A 26,501-nucleotide genomic window follows, 5' to 3' on the forward strand; every position below is an offset into this window, starting at 1 on the left:
GTGGCAGTGCATAAGATAACTTGACAGAGTCTCTCACATTTAGGAAGTAGTTGATCAGTAGAGGATTCAACTTTCTAGGTTTTTTGTTTGTTTTGTTTTGTTTTTTAAAGTAAGACCCAACTACTGGTATGTTATTTGAATTCTGAAATCAAAATTTTGATAAAATTATTGCTATGAACCCATGGGAGACTTGAAACTTTTCTTTTTAAAAACCCTTCACTAAAAGCTAAGTGACATGTCTTTTTTTATCTGAACATATATTGTACAGAAGGACAGCAGAAATAGAGGCTAATATTTTCTTTTACAACAGACTCATCAGAATGTAAAATGAGGCAACAAAAGCTCATGCTATGGCAATTATTTCTTGTTTCCTTAAACAATCTGTCCTCCTTGGTCTAAGGAAAGCTTTCCTTCCTTAGAGCCTAATATTTTAAAAAGTTGATCTCTCTGATTTCTCTTTCAGATTGACAACTGAAATAAACTATTACAACCAAATAAACCATTACGTGAGTCCCATTAATACAAAGTTAGTTTGAGATTTCACACACAAAGGCAAGGTCCGTGTCCTTGTGTCAGTCTGAAAAAGTTACAGATGGCAGAACTTCGCCCAGGTACCCTTTAAAGATTTAAGTGGAGGGATGTTGCAGGCAGATATTGGAACCCAGTGATAAATAATTTGGGAATGGGGCTGGAACGATAGCACAGCGGGTAGGGTGTTTGCCTTGCATGCGGCCGACCTGGGTTTGATTCCCAGCATCCCATATGGTCCCCTGAGCACTGCCAGGAGTAATTCCTGAGTGCAAAGCCAGGAGTAACCCCTGTGCATCACCAGGTGTGACCCAAAAAGCAAAAAAAAAAAATAATAATAATTTGGGAAATAATAAGGCTTAGAAGAAATTGCCAAGCCTGACTTAGCTCAAAGGTATGGAGAACACATTCCTTTGAGATAAAAATACTGAGATCTTTGGAGATAGGGAAACTGAGATACAGAAATTGAGGTATCACCCAGGGAAGGGAGGACCTCTTCAGAAAAGAAGCTATAGGAGAAACTAAATGTCCTGAACAGATTATGGAAGGATAATCAAGAGTCCAAGGTGACTAAAAATAGCCTGATTAACTTTACATGTGCAGACAACTACAGGCAAGACAATTTAGAGAAATTATATAGAACCCAAAAGACATTTTATGCTTATTTCACTCTGGAGAAGTCGAAGTTTTCTCTAGAACACATATTTCTTCCTGTTTCTCTTCCCTGACATTTATCTAAGTCATTTTCTTTCAATGAAATGATCTTGCTTCACGAAGAAAAAGTTAATATAATTAAAGCATTGTTCACTGGAGTTTCCTTATAAAAAATAGAACTTAATTGAATATCAAAGGCAAAACTTTATAGCTGTCTCTCTAAAAATATATATATTTTAATTAAGATATTCTTAGGCTTAAAAGGATATATATGCCTTTAGCTTTTCAGAGAATAAATTTTCAATTTTCTTTTAAAATATCTGAATTTCTGATTTCCCCCCCCTCCAAATTATCCTCTTTAAATATTTTCCAGATGTTACTAAACCCACTCTCGCACTTTGTTTGGGTCAAAGTAACAATTACCTACTTGCTACTATTAACTTCTGAGTAAATTCAAAAAATAATTTATTTAAAAAAATTTATTCTAATCACTACAACTACAAAAGGCATGAAAAATAAATGAGGGAAACTATCTAAATCAGTAACTTATCATTATGCCCTATATTAAGAACAACATGACTTGTGTACTTTAGAAAAATGACTCAACATAGTTACTTAAATATAAAAATATAGTGGAAATATAAATTTTACTCATTCATCACTGGCATTTTTACATATCTGGAATGAATGACAAAGATAAAGATATCCCTGTTTTTATTATTATCTCAAGGATCAAACTGACATAATATTTCAAAATCTTATAAACTAAGTCTATAAACTAAAGCAAGATTTTCTGTATTACAAAATACAGTCAAAACTATTGAGTCCTTTAATAATTCAAAATAATATCTTCACTTTTTGTTTGTTTTTTCAGTCTGTAGGCTACACCAGCAAAGATCAGGACTTATGCCTGTGCTCAACAGTCACTTCTGGAAATCCTCAAAAGACCATATGCAGTGCCAGGGATCAAACCAGGGTTAGCTACATGCAAGGCGAGAACATTCCCTATTCTATCTCTCTGGTCTCCTTTGCTCTTTTCTTTTTTTTATTCAGAAACATTTGTTACTTTTTGGGTAATATTAAGGCCCCATGGTATACATATTTGTTCATAGTTGAGTTTCAGATATATAATGGTCCAAAACCACTCCTACCACCAGTGTCAACTTCTTTACACCAGTGTCCACATCCTGCCTCCTTGACAGGCACATTTTTTAACTTAGGGTTATAATAAACAATGCTACAGCATGGTTGTCTCTGTGGTTTAGATTTATACATATACCAGACCTCTACAGCACTATGTGCTAAGGCCCTCCATAGCCCCCCTACCCCTGTTACCTCCTGACCATCTCTTCTCTTAAGATTTCTCACAAGTCAAACAACTCAAGAGTTGTGTCAGTAAGGCTCACTAGTAAAATAAAAAGATTACATTATCAACCATCTTTGGGACAATAAGATAAATAGGCTTTCATGCTAAGAAAATTTTATAAAGCAAGAAATGCAGGTAATATTAATGTGACAAAAGTATATATTATAATACATTGGTCCTATATATTAGTACTACATAAATGTACTTTAGTTGATAATAAAGTGATTAGATTATCAAGTATATAGATTATCAAGCATCTATATCAAGTGTAAAATTGTTATAATATAAAACTGATGCATAATAAAGTAATACATTTAAATCATTTTGAGCTAGTTAGATATAATGTTGGAAGATTTTAATAGCTAGAAACTTCTGTTTTATATTGCTGTCATAATAAATTTAAATTAAACATCTACAATAGAACCAAAATAGCTTTGTCTTAATTGTCTTTGTCAAGAAGCTGAAGGACATTTTACAAATAAAGCTAAATTAGGGTTTATCTTGGAAGATAGAAGTGAGGAAATAGATACAGAGATACATCTTAAATGATCTGACAATGAGACAGTCCATCATAAAAAATTCTGAGACAGACATATTTCTTCTGGAAAAATTTAAACAATTCACATCTCAAATTTATAATTACTTCCAAATTCCTTCAATAAATTGCTTTTATTCTACTAGACTCCAATTAAAAAAAACGCGAATATCTGCATCACTGTCAACTATATAGTATATACTTCTCCTTAATTTCCTATTATATTATTGTTTTAAATGTACACAATATAAAGTCCAATGTAACCTGGGGTCTGAGTGATAGTACAGTAGGAAGGGCACTTGCTATGCGTGCAGTCAAACCAGGTTTTATCCCTGGAACCCCATATTTTCCCCAGTCAATAGCAGTCTCTGAGGACAGAGCCAGGGATAAGGCCTGAGCCCTGCTGGGTGTGGCCCAAAAGCCAAAGGGAAAAAAATCAAAATACAAAAAAAAATCCTACATAATAAAGAACAGGACTTAATCTGATTGTTCATAGATTCCCTTTATTAAACTGAGAGAGTGGCACTCCCCAATGAAAGTGACTGATTTATCCCCTTTGGTAAAGAGTATACGCATAATTTTTAGAAATATAAAATGCTTTTCCTAGGCTCATCATCTTCTTAGGAAGAGTAGAAAGGGCAAATGAACAGAGTTAGATAAAAAAGAAAAAAAAAACAAAAGTAGGTAGTTAAGATTCCCTACTGCAGATGCTGTAAACTAAGGTCCAAAGGAGCAGTAGGGGCATCTACAAAAAACAAGAGAAGTTTTTAGGGATTATTTTTAGTTGGTCTCTTAAGGATTTCACAAGTCTTACCACCATTTTCCTTTTTTAAAAAAATTTTTCTTTTTTTAAGTTAGTTCACCATATTTTATTACATTTAATATTCAAACACCAATCCCACCACCATTACACATTTCCACCACCAAATTCAGGATGTTTCCAACCCAAACCCCAATCCCTGTCCCAAAGCAAACTGTAAGAATATATTTTGCATTGTCTGTTATAAAGAACTGCTGAACATATTTACGAAAAAGTGTTCATATAGGAAATAGTGTGAAGACTGTTATACATTGGCAGAGCCATTAAGACATTCTATAGGATATCACTAACATGCTGTTAAAGTTTGGGTGATGTGAGCTTTGGTATATATATATATCTGAGAATATATATATATGTGTGTGTGTATATATATATATATATATATATCCCTCTATGATTTGTTGCCTAATGTTTGAGCCCCATGAAATATGGTGTGGCAATTATGGAGAACAGGTAGAGAGTGTCTTATGATGTGACGCATGGCCGAAAAAGCATATGTTCTCTCATGCATGAGGCTGAGCCCGAGCATGTGGGGAACGGCCTTAAGCATGGCAGTGGTTAGGTTGTGGAGGTCAGTTGCTGGGGCTGGGTTCCTTGGAGCAGGGAGGGTTCTCACCCACCACCCTCTGTGGCGCCCTGAGTGAAAACAGCCTAGCGCAGAGTCCGATAGCATGGCTATTGGGGCCTCATTTTATGCTCCTTTCTGGGAGAATCTGGAGGTTGGCTGATGATGAGATTGGCAGGCACCAGCAGGAGGTGGTTTATGGGCATGACCTCTGGGTCACCAGAGATTGGGGTAAATGGCAGAGGATCTCCGCTTCTGGGTCCTGTTGAGCCCAGAGTGTAAGGTCACAAAGTTCCACATTACCTGTAACCACCATTTTCTAAAAACCAAATTTCTAAGCCTCCATCACAGTGAGATGATACTTCCCTGCCCCATACTCCTCCAAGCCCTGGCTCAGTCTCCTGAAGGACAAAGGGCAGAGACAAAGCGACATTTGCTACCTTGATGTGCTCCTGAAGCTGAGCCTGGTGCTGCCGTGTCAGGTTCTCATGCTGTTTTTGAAATTCTGCAATCAAGAGCTGCTTCTGGATTTGTTGCTGTTGCTGGATGAGGAGTAACTCTTGCTGTAGTTGCTTCTCACGAACTACAGGGTCCACCACTGGCATCATCATCCTCAGGTCTGTCCTTAGGTCTAAAGGTGAGATGGGCTCCAGGCCCACAGGAACCTCTGATTTCACATCCACTGGTGGACCAGTCATGGAGAGGGGGGAAGAAAAGACAACAGAGACCTGGAAATTAGCACACTCCTTTGGAAATGAACGAAACACAGAAGAAACTATAACTAGTACAACAGTGTTTACATCAACCACTTGAGACGTTTTATAATGATGATAAAAGCACGTTGATGTCAATTCCAGTCAATAGCGGTACAGAATCAGATATATCAGATGTATAGAAGCAATTTTATAGGTCAGTTGCTAATTTAATGCAGCACTGTTATATCAGAGATATAACAGAGTACTTCTGACACAACCAAAGCTCCATGTAATCAGAAATCAATACACATTACTTAAGTAACAAACAACCTAATATTATTTATTTTCAGGGCTCATATCAAGCAAAGAAAACTAGAAAGCAGCATGTTAGAATGTGGAAACATCATGACAGATTCATCAAGCATAGCTATAATACCAAGTCCAAGCACCAAAGAGATAAAATTCACCAAGTTTCTATGTGTTAGTTTTTACATGCTAATCATCTGTATCTCAGTCATATCAGTTCTAAAATAAAACAGGAAGAAAAATAGCTAAAGAAGCAAGTTTGAAACATGTAACTAATCCTACCATTGAAGGAAGGAAAGATTGATGATTTGAAATAATCCTAACAGGTATTACTTAAAATATAAAAATGGAGTAGATAATGATATATAAAATTCTTAGCACAACTCCAAGGAGATAACAATGCATCTTTTTAACAATAAACGCTCACAGATAAGGACCAGAGTGATCATACAGCAGATAGGGTACTGGCCTTGCACAGACCCGAACTAGGTTCCATCCTGGAACCCATATGGTCACCTGAGCCCTCCTGGAGTGATCCTTGAGGGCAGAACCTTGAGTAAGGCCTGAGCACTTCCAGGGGCAGCCCCCAAACAAAATCAAATAAACAAACAAAAAGCCCCACCTCATTGTCTGTGGTTGGTATTAATCTGGTTGGTATTAATCAATATGTCTACTAAACTGGATGTATCTTGGTCCACACAAATCAAGAAATTCTGTAGCTGAATGAAATCAGGCAGCATAAAATAAATAGGGCTTTTTTTTTTTTCTTTTTAGCAGTGTTGGTGGGGTAGGGTTTGTGGTCAAACCCACAAACAATATGCTCAGGGATTATTCCTGGCTCTTTCCTCAGAAATTACTCCTGATGGGGCTTGGCGTGGTCATATGAGATGCTGAGGATCCAGCCCAAGTCAGAGGCGTGTAAAACCAGTGTCCTCCCTGCTCCACTATTGCTGCAGTTTCAACATAAATGGATTTTTAAGGAAAGACTGTTGAAACTGAACGGCTGTTTCAAAATAATTGGTCAGTGCTTAAAGCCAATCCTAATCCCCACCAGAAAAAAAAAAAGGTGGAAGGAAGGAAGAAAGAAAAGAAAGAAGAAAGGCAGGCAGGCATTAAGGAAGGAAAGAAAGGAGGAAGGGAGGAAGAGAGGAAGGGAAGAAGAAAGAAAGGAAAGTTCCTATACAATGAAACCTCATATTTTTCTTTTCTGTTGCTTTTTGTGGAGTTTTTGTTTGGGGGTCACCCCCAACTGTGCTCAGGGCTTACTCCTGGCCCTGAGCTTAGGGATTGCTTGTGGGCGAGGAGCCCTCTATGAAGACCTGGGGGTTGAACTTTGCAAGGCAAGCACATGCTATACTATTTCTCATGTCCAAGTCATCTATACTCAATGGCAGTTAAGTTTCAGAAAATATTTAAAACACTCAGGAATAAAAGGATTCTGTTCTAAAATCTAAATGTTCATTGACATTCTTCTGTGTTACCCCACTATGGTATTTAACTTCTCTCAGTTTCTTCATAAATAAAATGGAAGTAACAATAAAGTTATTAAAAGTAATAAGAAGGATGAGATATCCCAAATTTAGAAGTTCCTCAACAAATGCTTTCTTTTTATGATATAGATATGAAATTTTCTTATGCATTATAATAAATTAGTGTATACATAAAACAAAAAATGAGGATATGAAAATATATCCCTAAAATTCAAAAATAAAAAAAATAAAATAAAATAAAATTCAAAAATATAAATATAAATTGTGTATAATATCTATTCAACATTAGAAAGGTAGACTAAAAGGTCTAGTTAAAAAAATAAAAAATACTAAGAAATAACAAAAAAAACTTCACTGGTTACAAATGTATATTATAACTAATAAGGCATGCTTTTCCAATTATTCAATAGTATATATATAATCCATGCATACATATACAGCATATAAAATTATTTCTTTGCATATGTAAGCATATGATCAAAAAGTCAATTATATATATAATATAATATATATATATATATTGCAAGTGGCAATGTCAGGTAATGCAAAACATTTGAAATACAGTTTGATGGTATATATTTAGAGATGTTAAGTATTCTCATCATTTGATTCAGTTTTGTCAACTCTAGGAATACTTCTAAGAGCATCACTGTCACTGTCATTCTGTTGTTCATCGATTTGCTCAAGTAGGCACCAGTAACGTCTCCATTGGTCGCTGTAGCGTGCTAGTGTAGCCTGGTGGCATATTGGAAGCTCTTTCAGAGTCAGGGTAATGAGGACCATCATTGTTACTGTTTTGGCATATAGAGTACTCCACGGGTAGCTTTCCAGACTCTGCTGTGTGGGCAGGATACTCTCGGTGGCTTGCCAGACTCTCAGGGAAAATATCAGATTAATGCCATATTATTTGCTGAAGTACTATTCTAATTAAAATCTCTAACTCTAAAGTTATGCTTAAGTAAATTATATAGAACCATTTGGTGGAAACATAGGAAATCATTAAAAATAATACTATGAAAATGTAAAAAAGGTATTACAACTTGAAAGTGATAAAAAACTGCTAAAAGTTACTTATGTTTATCCCTGAGATCTTTAAATTTTTTCTATGTATTATTGAGAACCTTAAATACCAAGAATCTAAAATTAGGTAGTAAATTAAAAAAGACAAAATTCCCGCCTTCACAAAGTATATATAACACAGGATTTTAATTCTATTAGTATTTGAATTTCAATTTTATTATTAGAGATCTACAGAACAGAGTATGGTTGTATTTTTGTTAGAAATTAAAATAATTTCTCTTTTACTTTTCTGCATTTTCCCAATATATGTGAGGCTCTGCCTATTATTGTAATAAATTTAGATTTGAGTTTTCATGTTGAAAATCACAATGCAAATACTCCCTGTGGATTTAATAGAACTTTGAGTAAGTCAGGGGAGCATCAGACATCCTATCTACAGAAGACTGCAAATATTAAGCAAAACAAAACATCATTGTTTACTATTTGAATTGTGTATGTGTGGGGGGGAAAGCTGGGTGTTTATCTATGTCATTTTCATCTGGAGTTCCGACCTCCATCGATGATCAAGGGTCAGGGACGCTGCCTTGTTTGCCAAGGCATCGAAAATCAGATGGGCCGGACACTTAATGCCATTTGGAGACGACTGCTGAACTAGAGTCGCTACCAGCTGGATTCCACAGGACATCAAAAGAACTCCTGGTCGCCCACCTATGAGATGGTTGAACTTCTTCATCAAGACCCTGAATGAACAGTTTGATGCTCTTCGTGTTCCTGGAGCAAGCAGATGCCATTGGGCTACACTAGCATGCAGCAGGGACAAATGGAGACATTACTGGCGCCCACTGGAGTAAATCGATGAGCAACAGGATGACAAGTGATAAAAATGATGTCATTTTCAATGTATTAAGAGCATGCATTGATGTACTGTAAGTACCACGCTGATGAAAATAGAAAAATGACTTATTTACAAACTACAGTTCGATGAAAGGTTTTTTAGCACATGATATTTGTAAAAGGAAATGTTGTGACAGTTTAGCCATTAAGTGAGAATGATGGCCTGTATACTCTCTTGGTTGCAGTGTCCAATGCAAAACATTCAACTGAGATTTGGGAGGAGGGGGCATCATGAAATTCTGAGCATTAATTTAGAGACTTGGCATAATCCCAACCCAAAGCAAAGGCAGCTAATAATACATTTCATTTTTTTATTTAAAAAAAAACACTATAACATCCAGTTTTTAAATAAAACTCAAATAAACAAATTTCACAATAGAGCCCTACTAAGACAAAATATGAAATTTCAAAAGTCCCTGAGGTTACTTCTTGCTGGCAGTTTTATTATCTATAAACTGTAAACATCAGAAGCTTTAAAAAATATTTTCTCCCAAAAGAAGATGGGGTGGGGGAAGGGAGGGTATCAGACCTCTCAGAAACAGCTATTGTAAATCTCAAAGAGTAATTTGACTTCTTAACCTGCTATCCCAACAGAAATGATTCTGTCTAACTGCTTGCCTTTGTTCAGAGACTAATCACTAAATTGTGAAAAATCACCCTCAACTTAGAAAAACTGCTCTTGATTATAAATAATTGCCCAAGACTGAGAGAAAACGGCAGGCAAGATCCCAGTCTTTCATCCAATTTATTCAGCAGCAATCCACATTCCATTTGTCTAGACTAAATATAGCCGCGTTTATACAAGAAATCAATAGTGCTTGCAGAGAGGAGAGCAAATGCATGAATATTTCATCAAACTCAGAGAGAAATGGCAATCAGCAAACTGATGGTTCTGTAGGTCATCCTTGGTCTGCTGGATTTGTTCCTGTTAACTTGGACAATAGCTCATCTCTAGCTAATCATAATCATATCATAGTCATTCTTTCTATTTTTAACATTAATTGCATTGTGGGTGACAAAGGCTCATCATATTCCGAACGGAATGATGGATTTTCTTACATTTCTCATGACAAGCTAATAAGCCTCCCCAGAAGCAATAATAGTAACACAATACCAGAGCTGAGTTTCAACAAGTTACAGTTACTTTGATACTGCAGAAAATGAAAAGGGGACATTGTCTGCAGTTTCTTTATTACTTAATTAGAGTCAAACGGTTTAAAGGAAAAATTAATAATCATTTTGAACATAAGGAACATAAAGGAAAGGGGATTATCTCTGCCCACAACATTTACTACTAAGAAACATTAATGCTCCTTAAAAATTATTTTAAGCAGGTGTCCAGTGATACCTGTTAGAAAAAAGTTGATGACAAAGAGTATTAGCTTTAACATTAGTGCAATGAACTATATTTTAAAAGAGATTTTATGAACTCATAACACATTTGGACTCACCCTAAAGACTCACCTAAGACACAGTATGTCTTAGATTTTAAACATACCAATATGTATCATATAAAATTATTATTTAAATATACATGCCCAGGTATAATGCTTTTAAATGTATTAACAAGTCTTAATTTTCAGTTGATAAAGACTTGTTCATTTTTTTCTTCACAGTGCCCGGCTTAATGGTTCATTAGTAATTCCTTTTTCTGTTCAATATTTATCAGTCCACGCATTTTTTAAGAGTCAGTTTCTAGTGTTTGGTGAAAATGGAAACAAAAATGTTCCCATTTCAAAATTAAAATCTCAGCTTATATTGATTGCCATGACAATTAAATTTATTTAAGCAACATACTTGTTGAGTAGTAACTAAATTTATGATACATTGTATTTTTAAGTGCCAAAAATAATATAGATCTAATTCAGAATAATAAGGATAATTCACTATACATGGAGAGCTTCATTCATAACTTTAGATATTATTATCGTTATAATAAAGGTAAAAAGAATGAATTTTCTTATCATCAAAATGGGAGTTACTGGTTGCTACTTTATTAATAGACTAAAAACAAGAAATTCATTTTCATGATCTTTGAAGTGGAGCTAAAGATATAATTCAGTGGTAGGTAAATGATCTTCATGTATAAGATATTGAGTTTATTTTCCCACAAATGTTTTTAGTGGACAACCTGAAAATCCAATTGATGAAAAAATTCTAGTGATGCACAATTTTAGCTACATACACTATTAACACTTAATATACTATTAAGGGATTAAAAGTATACTATTCTTAGGAAATGAGTTATCAAAGCAAAGTAGTTAAAAATATAGGTTTTTAAATACACATACAATATATGTGTATTTTGGGAAATTATCATGGGAAAATTACACCATGAATTTTAATGCATCAATTTAATTTTTTTAAAAACAATGGGATAAAAACTAGAACAATGTTTACCTATTTTAGCTAATATTTATAGATGCTGTTCTAGAACTCAGGCCAGTACTGCATGGCCAGTGCAGTCCTGAGCCTCTTGATACTGAAATAGATTTCTGTATGTCAAGGACATGGCTGTCCACAGTCACTGGGAAGTGGACATATGAACTACAATCTGTAGATCTGGGGAGAAGCAAATGTTGCTATGACCATCTGTTCTGTTTCTTTTGTTCTGTCTTTCACGCACAGAATCTGTGAGACTCTGGGTCCACTGTGTGCCCACTGCAAAAGACTGTCTGCAATGCTGCTTTCAGCCATATAATAGTCCGGTCACATATGGAGTCATCTAGGTGTCTCAGGATTCAGCAAATTAAGGTGACGCTGCTGCCTCAAATACAAGAAGGACCTTCTTCAAATGCAACTTATAATAATAAAAATGCATGGTAACCTGCATTTTTGTTATTATACAAAACTTCAACAGCAGTAGACATCTTCCACCAATATTTTCATATTTCTATTCTTTATTGCTGCCTTCAGACTTCTGCATTATCAGGCAGGTTCTATTTAAAAAACAAACATCGCATGTCAGCTCTGACACTATGCTCAACATGATCAGCAGTTATGCTAACTTCTCAGTGCCAAAGACACTGTCATTTTTTTCTGAGTGGTATGTGATGCCTCTAGATCTGTAATTTCTGGTCAAACCCAAAGCAGTATGAGATACTGCACTAAAACATAATAGCACTTACTAGTAGGACATTATCTAGTCTCTTGGCTCTATATTTTATTCTAATTAATTTTTGTTTGAGTGCTACATCATGCAGTGCTCAGGGATGACTCCTGTTTCTGTGCTCCTGACCATGATTGGGGGGAATCGTGTGTGGTACAGGGGCTCAATTTGGATCTGCTGCATGTAAGACAGGCACATCAACCCCTGTACAATATCTCCAGCCCCAGACTGCCTCATATTTTAAACTCTGTAATGCACCTATGCAAATGTATGGGTCTTCTGGTCAGCCAAATACAATTTACATTGAGTCTCCTTGAACTGACGTTGAAACAGAATGTGTGGAAAAAGATCCACTAGAAGCATAGTGTAGTCTTTGTCCTGACCATACTATTTTGTATATAGGATGCCAATGCCATCTTGAAAAAAACTTCATGTTTGCTCTGGAATAGCGACAGTGGAAGACAGGGGAGTGGGGCGGGCGGGGGAGGGGGGATATATCTAGCTTCTCTGATATTTTTTTCTTCACACCTCTTCATTGTTACTGGATATTTTGATGTCTTAGTGATCCTTCAAAGTTTTTAAGTCCCAATATTCTGATTTATATTTACTTCCAGTAATCAACCTGGCATACTGGAAGATGAGGATTCAGGATTGTGACCAGCCTCCTACTCTTCAAATGTGACATGTGGTCTCCAAGAGGCTTTACAGTGCGAGATGGTTAAGGTGAGCAGCAGAGAAGAGAAGGGAGCATTTCTTGGCATGATGCTATGCCAAATGGCCCAATAAAAGTCTGGTCACGGCTTATGAGTCATTCATTGTTTTGTCCACAAGGAAAGAGTCATTATGGAAAGAGTCATTGCAGACACTAGATAAAAACTCTTGGATGTTATTGGTTGGTAAAAGGGATAGTGAATCAGGTCAGAGCTATCGCCTATAAGAATAGCTGTCACATCTCTGTCATCTTGTCCTGCCACCTCCAGCATCATTGAATGTGGCAGAGTCCACTACTCTTTGGGTGTGGAGCTCGCTGGGAAATAAATAGTCAGCACTGCTGAGTGACAAGTCAAAAGGGCCTTCATATAGAATGGCTAGCGAATCTTCATTTAATCCTGTTTTCCAGTCCCATAGCATGATTGAATTTTCTCTATCTCTGAAAGCAGTAATATGGACCACAGGCTTTCCATCCAACCACTAGACTCATCTCCTACAAGTTCTTTTGAAAGTTAAACTACAGTACCTTTCTGAAGGGCTGGAGTGATAGCATACCGGTAGGGCGTTCGCCTTTCACGCGGCCGACCCGTGTTTGATACCTCCGCCCTCTCTTGGAGAGCCCAGCAAGCTACTGAGAGTATCTCCCCCGACGGCAGAGCCTGGCAAGCTACCCATGGCATATTGGATATGCCAAAAACAGTAACAATAAGTCTCACAATGAGACGTCGCTGGTGCCCACTAGAACAAACCCATGAGCAACGGGATGACAGTGACAGTAACAGCTCTCTGAAACACATTTCTCTCTTCAAAACTCTCTTGTATCTTCTGTGCATGTACATTCCTTCTCCACCAATCAAACTCAACCATTTCTGAGCATCAGTTATATGACTTTGCCAGATATAAAAATGAGTATATTACACAAACCCTGCTTTTGGAACCTTATAGTAAAGAAAAGAGTAATATGGGGGTGGGGGTTTTATTTACCGTCTATATTTTGACAATTCTGAGATTCAAGATTGCTATCTTACAGTTATTTCTCCAGTACCCCTATTCTCAATTATTGCAATTAGGGAAGAATTCTTTCTCCCTTTTACCATGCATATTCAATTGTCAGAAGTGAGCTTTTATTCATGAATGTTCTTGGATCCACTAAGAGCTTTACTAATAAAACAAACAAAAAGACCAAAGCCTAAAAAATCCTCTACTTATGAAAGACATCCTGTCTTACTTCCCTGGATAACACCCATTAGAGGAACATCCATATTGAATATTCCTGGCCTGTCCAGTTCTGCACACTTTGGGTCTCTGCTTGGAGCTTCATTACCACCTGCTCTCCCTTTATTCAATCACAGTGATTTTCTTACCTTAAGAACACTATGTTGTTCATGTTTAAAATATTTTTACCCACATGCCATTTCAGATTTCCCAGATACCTCAAAACTTAAAATAACTCTTAAAACTTAGTATGCTGACCAAAGTAGGGTGACAGAACACAGCAAAATAAAACTGAGCGATCCATGCTGTTTGCCTTAGTAGGAATTACCAAAAATAAACTGCACTCCTGAATTATCTCAATGTTTATTCTGTGCTTTTTTTATTAAAAAACCTTGGACTGGCATTTGTAAATTTTAATCTAAGATTTTTTAATCTGAAAATGAAAAAATGTAAATAAAAATAATCTACCTTGTACATTTTGAACTATAAAAGAATACATATTCTTGACAAAAATATTTTTTCTAAACTAACAAATAATTGAAATTTTAAAAGTACCAAAAAGTGCTTTTTACTGAGTTTTCTTTTTTGAATGTATTACTATACAATTTCACTCTTCTAGGCACATCATTTCTAATGTAAAGCCAATATGCCTAACATAATAAAAATTAAAATGAAAAAACAAATAATGTAACATATTTGATGACAATCCTGCCCTGATTTTACTAATGGTACAAGTGTTCTTAGTTAATTTCCCACTATTAATGTTGATTATAGCATTATCATAAAACAAAAAGAATTAGCAATTATCAAACATTAAAAAGACAATTTTAGAACAAGAAATATTTAAATTTATTTGTACAGAAACTAATTTCTCCCTCAAAGTGATTCTGATCAAGCTATACATGTCTTTAGTTTCTTTAAAGTACACTATTACATGGCACAAATTGAAAGAAAATAAATGCAAGAAGCAATCTGGGCTTTGATTTACTATTTTCTTATTTCCCAGGGGTCTGAACAGGAAACAAAAATAACCACAAATGACTAAAATATCAGTAGGCCTTGAAATATCAACATTTAAGTTAAAGCAAGCTAACTTTTTAATCAAAGCCTTACTATTTTGATTTACTTAATTCAAATTCCCTCTCTGCAAATATGCTTTTGAATTAAGTAGTCATAACAAACCATAACACAAACATGAATTGCCAACTCATTTGTAATACCCACTTAGTTCTAAAGTATTGCAGTGTTTGCTAGTTCTTTAGTATTTGAGAACCAAGGAAAAGATTCATTGACTATCTTTGCAGTATGGAAACAAAATCACATTAATTAACGTGATTTAAAGGCAATAGAAGCTAAGAGACTAATCTACAGTATTTTGTAATTTGAGATAAGATTTTAATGATATAATGTTACCTATAAATAAAATCTGCAGTATATGAGAAACTTGTGTTTTAGATGGAAAATACTCCTATTAATCAAAAAAGTAGGATTTATTTATCTGCATATTACATTTCTCATCTGGAATCTAAAGCAATTATCTATAAAACACAATGAAGGTGGGACAAAGTGATTCTTCCTCATGAATGTTTTTCTAAAATTTATTTTTGTTTCAAGGCTACATACGTCAAGGACTACATTATTACCATTTGCAAATCTCTAGCAACACTTTCTTCTCATTATGAAACCTAATGATTTGGACAAGATATTACCTTCTAATTCAGAATCTAGTACATGACGCATGGGCTATTTAAATAAGGTTAAGTTTAATGATCATTAGTTGACTAGATTACATGTGGAAGAAATAGCCATTTTTAGCAACACACTGCTTCAACAAACTAAACTTTTATTTAAAAAAATGCAATGTTTGCCTTCAGGAATATTTGCAGAATCATGAGTACATGTTCTGCTTTGATGGGGTAGGGTGCAGGAGCTATTACTGGCTTTTGCATCCTATCAGAAAGAAAAAAAAACTTCCTTTAATCCAAAAAGTATCTGATTATTTTCTGAAAGCCTCAATGTTTAATACATTTATGACTACAACTTTATATTAAAAGGCATAGGAAAGAAAAAGAGAAAAAAATGGCATGCAGATGCTTGTCCTTCTTCTGCTTTTTGATTCAGTCTTTATCTATTCTCTTTCTGTTTTCTAATCTTTATTCATAAAGAATCAGAACTGGATTTCAAGCAAGGCATTATTTTCCTCTAGACTTCAGTAATTCCTAAGTTCTGAGGAAATTGTTATCTCCCCACCCTCCAAAAAATAATAAAATATTCTTACTAAAATCTTCTAACAAAAGTTTGTGCTAGCTTTTATAAATTTTTTTAAAATGTATATTATTTTAAAAGCTGGACACCTTCTTCAAATAAAATCTTAAATTCTATATATTTTTTTAAAAAAAGCAATATAAAACTCTTTGGAGGAATGCATTTCCCATCCACTTATTCCTGACATTCCCTGGGGAATCCAAACTAATGGAATTTCACTTGAAATGTGTTGTTACTGCATTATATTTTTATTTGCTAAGTACAAATGAGAAGCAAATTGCATTATTTCTCCTCCAAAGCACATGCATTCCAGTCTTGTAGAATTAGAATAATGGGATTTGAAATTTTTGAATAGTGACAAAAGAAAAGCCTAAAAAAGTTTCACCTTATACATAAAATTTAGAGAATAATGATAAATGGTTTACTTTAAAAAGTCAGCCAATGCTGCCTAATTTCAGTCCTAGCCAGCCCATAAATTGGCATCTTTATTATGTTATTGCCACATGGTGGCACCACTTTTGCTTTTAAGAAGAAATACCCATTATCCTGTGTCAGGATGGTTGTTGGAGCTGCAAGTGTAAAACTAATCATGCAATTTGGGATTATGCAAAGTTTTTTGGGCTTGAACTGTCTAATAAACTGTGACTTTCCTATGCTGACTCCAAATGTGACTTTCTAAACCTTGATAAGAACAAAACAAAATATCATAACTGGTCAGTCAAGAGCATTAGTTTATTTTAATCTAAATTATGTAACCAACATTAATACAGTACTTATGTAACAAAAAACTGTTCTAAATGCTTTATGAACTTACTATTTCTTCTTTGCCATATTAGTAGATGGTACTATTGCATAATCTACAGGGTATCACCATGATATCATGCTAATCTTCATTCTCATATGAGAAAAAGGGAGGCCATATAGGAGTTTAGTCAGGGTCACACAGTTACGAAGTTTGTATAAGATGAAGTTTAAAAAATTAACTGAAAACACAGCATCCAACTCCAGAGTTACCCACTCCATTCATTCTTCTTAGTGCTATAAAATGTCATTTTTTTACAACTAGAATATATGTTGGACATTGGAATATATGTTGATGTAAAATGACACTGAAATTTTTCTTAACATGTGACTCATCTGTATTTTCAGAGGTAAGAAATCCATTTATTTGTAGTTGCAATCATATTACAGAGACTTATTACAAGACACATATTATCATATTTTGATAGATTTGTGTGTTTTATGTGAGTTCAAACATCCTTAATACATGTGTTTAGAAACAATTCTATATTTTGGTATTAGAAATTTGGTTGTCCACCCTTTTTCTTAAAGCTATAGAAAAATTTTGTTGAGTGTAGACTCTTTAAAATTCATCTTACTCTCCATTCTGAATCTATTAACTCAAAGGTAAAGTTTGTCAGATAATGGAGTCATCACTAATACTTGACTAAATTCCACTAGATTAGTTAAAAATAAAGATGGGTTATTTTTAACTTACCATCAACTTACTAAAGATAATTTAGTAATAATAATTGTAAAGGATGCTAATGAGGTTTGAATGAATGTAATGCTCATAAATTTTTAGATTTTTTTTTTATTGAAGAAAGAAAGTAGTAACAAAAAAAGAAGAGACAACTGTCTTTTGACAGTTTGATAAAAGGTTTGACAGAAGAGACTCTGGTGGTTTGTTTATATCAGAGCTTCTTTTTATTTTTATGCATGATTCCTGGGCATTATGAGATACAATCACTAGCTATTAAGCACAAGTTATTAGATAAGTCAGTGTCTACTCACAAAGAAGCCTGAAGTTGTCAGAAACATAAAAAAATAATATGTGAAAAAATAGAAATCAATGTGTCTATATCTGTGCATTAATTAGAGACATTAATAATTTGACACAAGAAAATGCAATAAATTTTCACTGTAGATTCTATTTAATTAGACTGTCATTAGAATTTCTATTCCTGGTAGAACTCATAGTATCTGTTTATAGAAATAGCCTGTATTCAGAGAACTGTCAGAATTACAGAATGCTTCTTAGTATTTTAAGCAAGGCTTTAAGATTATCAATCCACCTTCTGAGAGGTACAATTTATACAAATGAAAGAATCAGAATTCTATGTAACAGGATCAATTAAAATAATCTGAACTCCAAATTTAAGACTCATGGGGGCCAAAGAGATAGTAGAACAGGGAGCGCATTTGCCTTGCACATGGTTGACTCAGGTTTGATTGTGGCATCCCAAATGGTCCCCCAAGCACTTCCAGGAGTAATTCTTAAGTGCAGTCAGGGGTGTGCGACAAAAAAAAAAAAAAAAAAAAAAAAAGACTCTTTGGTTAAACCAGTTTGCCGTCTTGGTTTTTTGTTTTGTTTTATTTTTAACCACATATGACCTAAGAATAATTTTCACAATCTCAAATGGCATAAGAAGTTAAAACAAAAATCATTTTATGATAAATAAAATTATTTTAATTCAAATTTAAGGGCTTATTAATAAAGATTTATTGCAATAATTCATTCTTATTGTTTCACATATTGTCTGTTGTTGCTTCTGTACTGTCATGGAGCGTGAACAAGGATGAGTGCCTGAAAAGACCAAGTCAGGGGCTGGAGCGATAGTACAGTGGGTAGGGCACTTGTATTGCATGCAACTAACCAAGCTTCGAACTCTTGCACCCCATATGATTTTCCAAGTCCTGCTGGGAGTAATCCTTGAATGCAGAGCTGGGAAGGGAATAATCCCTGAGCCCTGCTGGGTGTGACCCAAAAACAAAACCAAAGCAAAACAAAAATGCCAAACTAGGACAGCCTAAGTTAGGCTTACGGTAACTATAGAGAATCTACAGCCAATATTTATGATCACAGTGGTATTTCCCTCTAATTATCATGTCTCCCAGTCATCCTCTACTTTTTACCCTGAGTGCAATGTAGAAGGTTCAAAATTACCATAATTTATCTAATGTAAAGTAAAATGTAATTATGAAGCAGAAAATGCTGGCAAAAGAAACACCATTTGAAAGAAACTTGAAGTATTTTTGTTGGATTAATATATTAGTTTTAGGACTTGTTGTACGCTCTTCACATTAAGGAATTAACTGGGAACAAAATATACAAAAATGATTATATTTTTTATTCTGATCATTATAGCTGAGCAGTAGTTATACACTGCATGATTTTTAAAAAATTTAATACAATAGCTTTATATTACACTCATTTTTAGGCAGTATGAGGAAGGACTCTATTATGTAGATTAATGTCATTTTGCAATGTCATAATCATAAAATAATTTGAAGTGTTACATTTTATCTTGCTTAAAATGGCAAATACGAATTTATAAATGTTAAACTAAAGACATGGTATCATATTCATACTAAAATATTCAGGTTTCTTCTAATTTCCTTCCAATAATTCCATACAAAAAGTTTCACTCTTCTTTTAATTCATCTCTGGTCTATGAGGTAGATAACAAACTTTGAATGAAAAGCTTTGCCGAGAGTAATTACTTGCTCAATTGAAATTCCTTTTAACAAAATAAAGCAAAAGACATAGACTGATTTAATATATGTAACAGTTGCTGAATACGTTCCAACTTTTATATACACATTCAAAAGACCAGTATATCTTATAGAAATCAACATTTTGAATGAGTTTAGGAAATAAAATGTTTGGTAATTACAGGATATTGTGTTTATTTGACATTCAAATTTTGTTAATGATGTGTGGGTTGATTTCATTTATACTGAGTATTTTAAAACCTTGAAGTTTTAAAGAAATATCATGTGTACCTAAAAGTTACAGTAATAAAAAAAATACTACAAGGTTGGCTATTATATCCTTGTGATAGATCTGTAGCCAAACCACTAAAAAAAATCTTAGTGCCTGAAACAAAATAAGTCTGGTAGTTAGGCATTGTAAGGAAAAAAAAAAACTTATGGAAAAGAAGTTACCCAAATGTTCTTCCAGATATTAATGCAATTTTAAATTAATGTTACCCAAGACCATAAGAAATACATTGCTAATCATAGATCTTAGCAAAGACATTCTGAACCAATGGTTTCAATTTTATTTTCCAAAGAATTCCTTATACAACTAAGATTACACTAGTGAGAGATTCCATGGCTTAAAAACTCATTTTTATATAAAATTTTAAGCTTCAGTTTTGTTTTTTAAAGTGACTTAAAAAGATTGTTTGAAATCTGTGAACCTTGAAAATAAAAAGAAAAGGAAGAGAGAGAGAGTAAATATTATCTTAAAGAAAAGAAATAAGAACAGAATAGATGCATTTCTTTCTTTACCTTAAGAGAAACACTTGGGTTTGAGTATTATTTAGATTACCTCTATTTGCCCATACAGAGAAGGAGAAGATTGCTGACTGAGATTCCCTGGGTCAAAATGAACATTGATTCACCACATTAGACATGGTCTCTATTAGATTTATATACTGTGTTCAGTTGTGTTTATTCTTCTCCAGGTGAATTCGGAAGTATGCAGGATTTAGTCAAAGCCAAGGTTCAAAACTTTCTGGTCATTTCTGGAGGGCAGGTGGGGCTGGCACAGCAGATGTCTATTTGCATAAATGACTCGGTGCCTCTTAAGAAAAACTCATCTTCAGTAAAGAGGAAACCAGACCTGACATATTTGACCTGTGCGCTAAGCCTCAGTGCCTATAGGATTCTGATTCTCAACACAATGCTTCCCACCTCTGTCCACATTCACCCGCAGGTCCAAGGATGCAAACCTAGTTTTTACCTTCTAAGTTGCTTTGCAAATGCTCTCATTGAACTCACTGGTAAAATATTGTGGAAATGAAGTCTCTTTCTACTTTTCTCTCTAGAAAGCATGGAACACAGTTCTTCTTCTTCTTCTCCTTCTCCTTCTCCTTCTCCTTCTCCTTCTCCTTCTCCTTCTTCTTCTTCTTCTTCTTTTTTTTTTTGTGGGGGAGGAAGATGTTTTGCGTTGGGGCCACACCCTGCTATGCTCAGGGGTTACTCCTGGCTCTGTACTCAAGAATCATTCTTCGTGTCTGGAGAGATAGCACAGACGGTAAGGTGTTTGCCTTGAATGCAGCCAACCCGGGTTTGATTCCCAGCATCCCATATGGTCCCCCGAGCACCACCAGGAGTAATTCTTAAATGCTGAGCCAGGAGTAACCCCTGAGCATTGAGCATGTGACCCAAGGGGGAAAAATCACTCTTGGCAGTGTTCGGGAGACCATCTGGGATACCGGGAATCAAACCCGGGTCAGCCATGTGCAAAGCAATCACCCTAACTGCTGTACTAGCTCTCCAGTCCCAAAACATCAACCAATTAATTTTCCTTGCCCCAAATCTTGCCAAAGTATAGAAGCAGAACATTGCAGAAGAATACTGTTTCCAATTCTCATTTTGATGACTCCAATTCTGTAAGGCTTGGATACCTCATATTTAAAACAAATAAAACAGTAAGCTGAAGTGACCATACAGAGGCTCCTTAAATTATTAAGACAACTCTCTCGCCAACATTTCAACTGCAAAGAGTATCTATTAGTCTCTATCATAAAGGATGTTTCATGATAACAGCAGTTACTGCTGGCCAGCACTGAATTCTTTGGGTAAATTAATAACCAACAAAGCAGGTATTGACCCTGAAGAGATGAAATGGTCCTAGAAGAAAAGAGATATGCCTACCAAATAGAAGAAACAGAAAGCAGGATTTCCTTTAAAGAAGGTTTATCAAATTAAAAAAAAAAACAAACTTTATCTAATTAAGAATTACCCTAAGGCAGGCATTGCTTGAGAGAAAAAGTTCAATTATAGCCAAAATTGTTTTATACTTTGATTATGGTAGTTGGAAACTTCTCTTAAAGGTGGCCACTATAAACAGCAGAATATTACTTTCCATTTTCTGTTTTAATACAAACACATCTTTTTCTATGAGAGTTGTTTCTCAGTGGGTTACAATGAACAGAAACACCAACACTGTAATTTATTATTTTTTGAAAATAAGAATACATATTTTCTTCACTTAGGAAGTGCTGCTATAAAGCAAATATATGGCTTGAGAAAAATCAGAAATCTTATTCTGATTCAAAGCACACACACTAATTACACTAATTAATAAAATTTACAGGATAAAAACAGCAAGTAGGAACAAGAAATTAAACTGATATGAAATAGTAAATTAAAAAAGCTAAAATTGTGATTGGAAAGATAGTTTGAGGTTAAGAGGCTTGTCTCACATCCAGCTTGTCCTGGTTCTACCCTCACAAACACATGTGGTCTCCTACACCCTTCCAGGAGTGATCTGAGGTATCCAACCTCTGAATATACAAATATGAGTTATCCAAGCTTTGAAACCCACTGGGTGTAGCCTCTGCAAGCTAAAGTAAAATGGAATTTATATAGTTACATATTTAAAGACAAAAAAAATCACACTATCGGATAGCTTTCAAAAGGTAACTCTGAATGGATTAAAACCGTGGATGTTAGACGCGAAATTATAAAATGTGCTGAAAAACACTGGCAAAACATTCACTGATGTCGTCATAGTTCAAATCCAAAGGAAACATAAGCAAAAGTGAACAAGGGGGACTTGGTCAGACTAAAATCCTTTTGTACAGTGAAAAAAACTATAACAGAAACAAAAGGACAACCTACTAAGTGTTAAGATATTCACACACTAGACATTTGACAAAGGGCTAATAATCCTAATTAAAAAGGAATTCATAAAGCTCAACAACTAGTGAACCAAGAAAGATACACAGACTGCCAAAGGGAACATAAAAAAAATGTTCATTATTACTTATCATCATGGAAATACAAATCACAATGGCAATGTCTATCACCTTCCACCTGTGAGAATGACCTATACTAAAAAGGCCAAACAGAAAGTGCTAGGAAGACATGTGGGAAGTGTGAAGGAAAAAAAACAACCCTCGTTTACTGTAGTCTAGCCTCTATGGCAAAACAATATAGATATGTCTCAAAAAATTAAAAAGATATCTACTATACAATCTGACTATTCTTTTCATAGCTAGCTCTTTGAAGAGCACAAAAATGCAAATATGAAAATATTCATACATACTTAGACTCTCTGTAGCACCTTTTATAATAGCCAAGACACAGAAATACAAGAACTCAAAAACACTAAGTGGAGGCAAAGTGGTATATATATATATACACATAGTAGAATAATATTCAGCAATAAATCAATGATGAAATTTTGACTTTTGTGCAAGGTTGATGGAACTGGAAGGGGGTCACGCTAAGCGAAACAGATGTCATTTGATAACAGTAAACATGGGAATATGGGAGATGAAGAAAGCAGGGGAATAGACAAAGCCCAACAAAAACAAACCCTTGAATTCAGATCACAGAACTGAGTGCTGTGGTTACATACAGCTTGAAGAGGTGTGAAATTATAATCCAAAAACATATACAGTCTTGTAAACTGTCTTTACTCCCATTTTAAATATATTTTTAAGGAATCCCGAATTAAATAGCTAAGAATTCCTGTATTTGGTTAACAAAAAATATTTACCGTTTTGATAATAAAATTAAAACCATATCATCAGCTTATTTTTACTATGCTATTGCATTTAGATGTTTCAAAATAACTCTTCTTATTTTTGACGAAAAATTACTTTTTAATAAGAACCCTAAACTGTCCAAAGTATTTGATCCCGTTCAATAGCTAAAGAAATCTTTCCTTCCCCCTTTCTCTAAGTTGGCTTCAAGCCAATGCTGTTTTTCTCATTCCAACTGTTTTGGACATATGCTGGCCCAACTAACAATGATAAACACAGCAAGCTGTCTCTGATATGATGCTGATTAAGTCTTCTTGTGAACAAGCAGAATTTGGATGTTAAAATGCCAAGGGAAAAAACTTTCAGAAATTCTCCACCCTTTGAATAATATTTGGATTCTCAATTTTTAATTATAGAATAAGCATACATAGGATACTTTAAAATATTTATTAATGGTCCCCTGAGCACCGCCAGGAGTAATTCCTGAGTGCAAGAGCCAGGAGTAACTGCTGTGCATTGCTGGGTGTGACCCAAAAAATAAATAAATAAATAAATAAATAAATAAATAAATAAATAAAATAGTTATTCATGGGCTTGAAGTGATAGTATGATTGGTAGGGCATTTGCTTTGTACAGAGCCAATCCAGATTGGATACCCCACAATCCATGTGGTCCCCCAAGCCCACCAGCAGTGATCCCTGAGTGTAGAACCAGAAGTAAGCCCTGAAGACCTTTTTGTGTGCTCCTGTCCAAAATATACTCATGAAGAATGCAGAGATAATACAGGAATTAAGGTGCTTGCCTTGCATGCAAGCATGGGTTCAATTCCCCACGTCATGCATGATTCTCTAGCACTGCAAGGAGTGATCCCTTTGCATGGAAGCAGGAGTAATTTCTAAAACACACACTTATTTTTCATTTACTTTAACTGTTATATGCCAGCTTCTACCCATTATGCAAATAGGAGAGATAAAACCAAATTGTATGCATATGTGAACATATATGTGTGTATATATATGTGTGTGTTCATATATATAAATGTGTGTACATATATAAATGCATATATTTACCCTATAGAGGGCTGAATATTTTAGATAAAAAGAACTAAGACAAGAGACTCATATTTATGAGTTTTTTATTATAATTCAGGTAATAGCTACAATAATATTAATATTATTTTATTATAAAATACTATATCATCACCACCATCAAAGTGCCAAAGACACTCCCCCACAACTGTCCATATTAGTGAACTTTAAATTTTACAAAGATAAGGAAGAATGCAACAAAAAAATAAGTTTAACAATTACTCTATGTATAGTATTGAGCAATTGCTATGTTTTTCAGAATAAAAATGCACAAAATAGAAATTACAAGTACTTTTGATATACTATAAGACATTAGTACAAGAGCAATAATACCTTCTAATGAGGAGGGTCTCCTCCACAATGCTCAAGGGTCCCAGAGAGAACTGCCAGTGATGCCTGGACAAAGGGGCTGGATGATTCAATAGTGGGGCCACCACACCCAGTACCACTCATGGGCCACCAGCAACGTAAGTGGTGGTGTGCAAGGAGTCTCTGGGAATAGAATTCAGGGCTTTGCAAATAGGAGGCACACAATCTGGTCCTTCGGACTGTTTTTGCAACCCACAAAAAGTAGTATCTTAACCAAAAGAATTATGCATAGCGGCCCAATGCACATCATATGAATGCATATGGCAGAGCACTGAAAGAAGTATAAATATTACAGAGCACATAATTATTATTCAGAATGAAAACTTTATTTTTAAAACTTGGAATCTGTGATGTTTTTGTACATTAGAACCGAACACTTATTTTTCATTTAGATTGCTATATGCCAGCTTCCCCTCATTATGCAAATAAAATAGATAGAACCAAATTGTAAAATAGGGCCAAAAATACAAATATAGATGCTTATGAAGAAGAGATAACTCAAAAAAGGATCAAATGAAAAATTAGCTACATCTTAACTAGTTACCAATAAAGTTCTTCCCAAGTTAATACTAGCTATGATATGTAAGAAGACGGACTAATTAATTTAGTCATAGACTCTTTGTACTCTTGGAACATTAATGTTATCTTATTTCTCAACTACTACAAGCACTGAAAATAGAAGGGTTAGAATTAATAATGTTGCTCTCAAGAATTTTACGATTTCTATGGGGTGGGAATTTGAGGAAAGAGATAATGAAGGAAAAATATATAAAGTACAGAATAGGATAGAGGCTATACAAATGATTTAAAATAATTAGGGAAGTTAGTAAGTAACAAGTCTTGAGAGTTTTCTCTATAAAAGTAACTGCACTAAAATTATCATCTCAAATACAGTATAAAGATCACATAATTTACTGGAAAAAGTATTTTTTTTGTAGGAGTCACATGATAGGTTCTTTCTAAAGCACACCACAGTTAGACCAGAAGATAGTGAAGTAACTAAAAAACATATAGGAAACAAGAAGATAATCCATGAAGAATTATGACTACTAATTCAAATAGAAAGAAATGGATATTTCAGAGATGCTGTCAAGATACCATTTGCAATATTTGAAGACCAGATAGATAAAAAAGCTGAAATTTTTTTCAAAAAGTGCAGATATATTTAGTTTACAGTCACACTGCTAATGAGATAATAATCTTGTTAAAAATTAAGTTTGAAGTGAGAATCTTAAGAACATTGGAAACTTTTTCTTATAAGACAAAATATTTGACAGAAATAGTAGGAACAATAAACTATTTTCCTAGTCACATATTTTTTAACTGTACAAAAGGACTTTATATTTATAAATTCTGAAAACTTTTG

The 26,501-nt window shown here is 34.5% G+C and overlaps 1 protein-coding gene across 6 annotated transcripts in view; it reads right to left on the reverse strand.

Moving 5' to 3' along the window:
* The window catches only part of HDAC9 (histone deacetylase 9), a 1,006,394-nt gene that overhangs the window by 451,320 nt on the left and 528,573 nt on the right, over positions 1-26,501 (reverse strand). For all 6 annotated transcript variants that reach the window (XM_055131803.1, XM_004602237.2, XM_004602242.2 and 3 more), the window contains one exon: positions 4,909-5,150. In XM_055131803.1, the coding sequence (XP_054987778.1) occupies positions 4,909-5,150 (242 nt within the window). The remainder of the gene's footprint in view (positions 1-4,908; positions 5,151-26,501) is intronic.

This window comes from Sorex araneus, chromosome 1, assembly GCF_027595985.1.
Source record: "Sorex araneus isolate mSorAra2 chromosome 1, mSorAra2.pri, whole genome shotgun sequence".
NCBI lineage: Eukaryota > Metazoa > Chordata > Mammalia > Eulipotyphla > Soricidae > Sorex > Sorex araneus.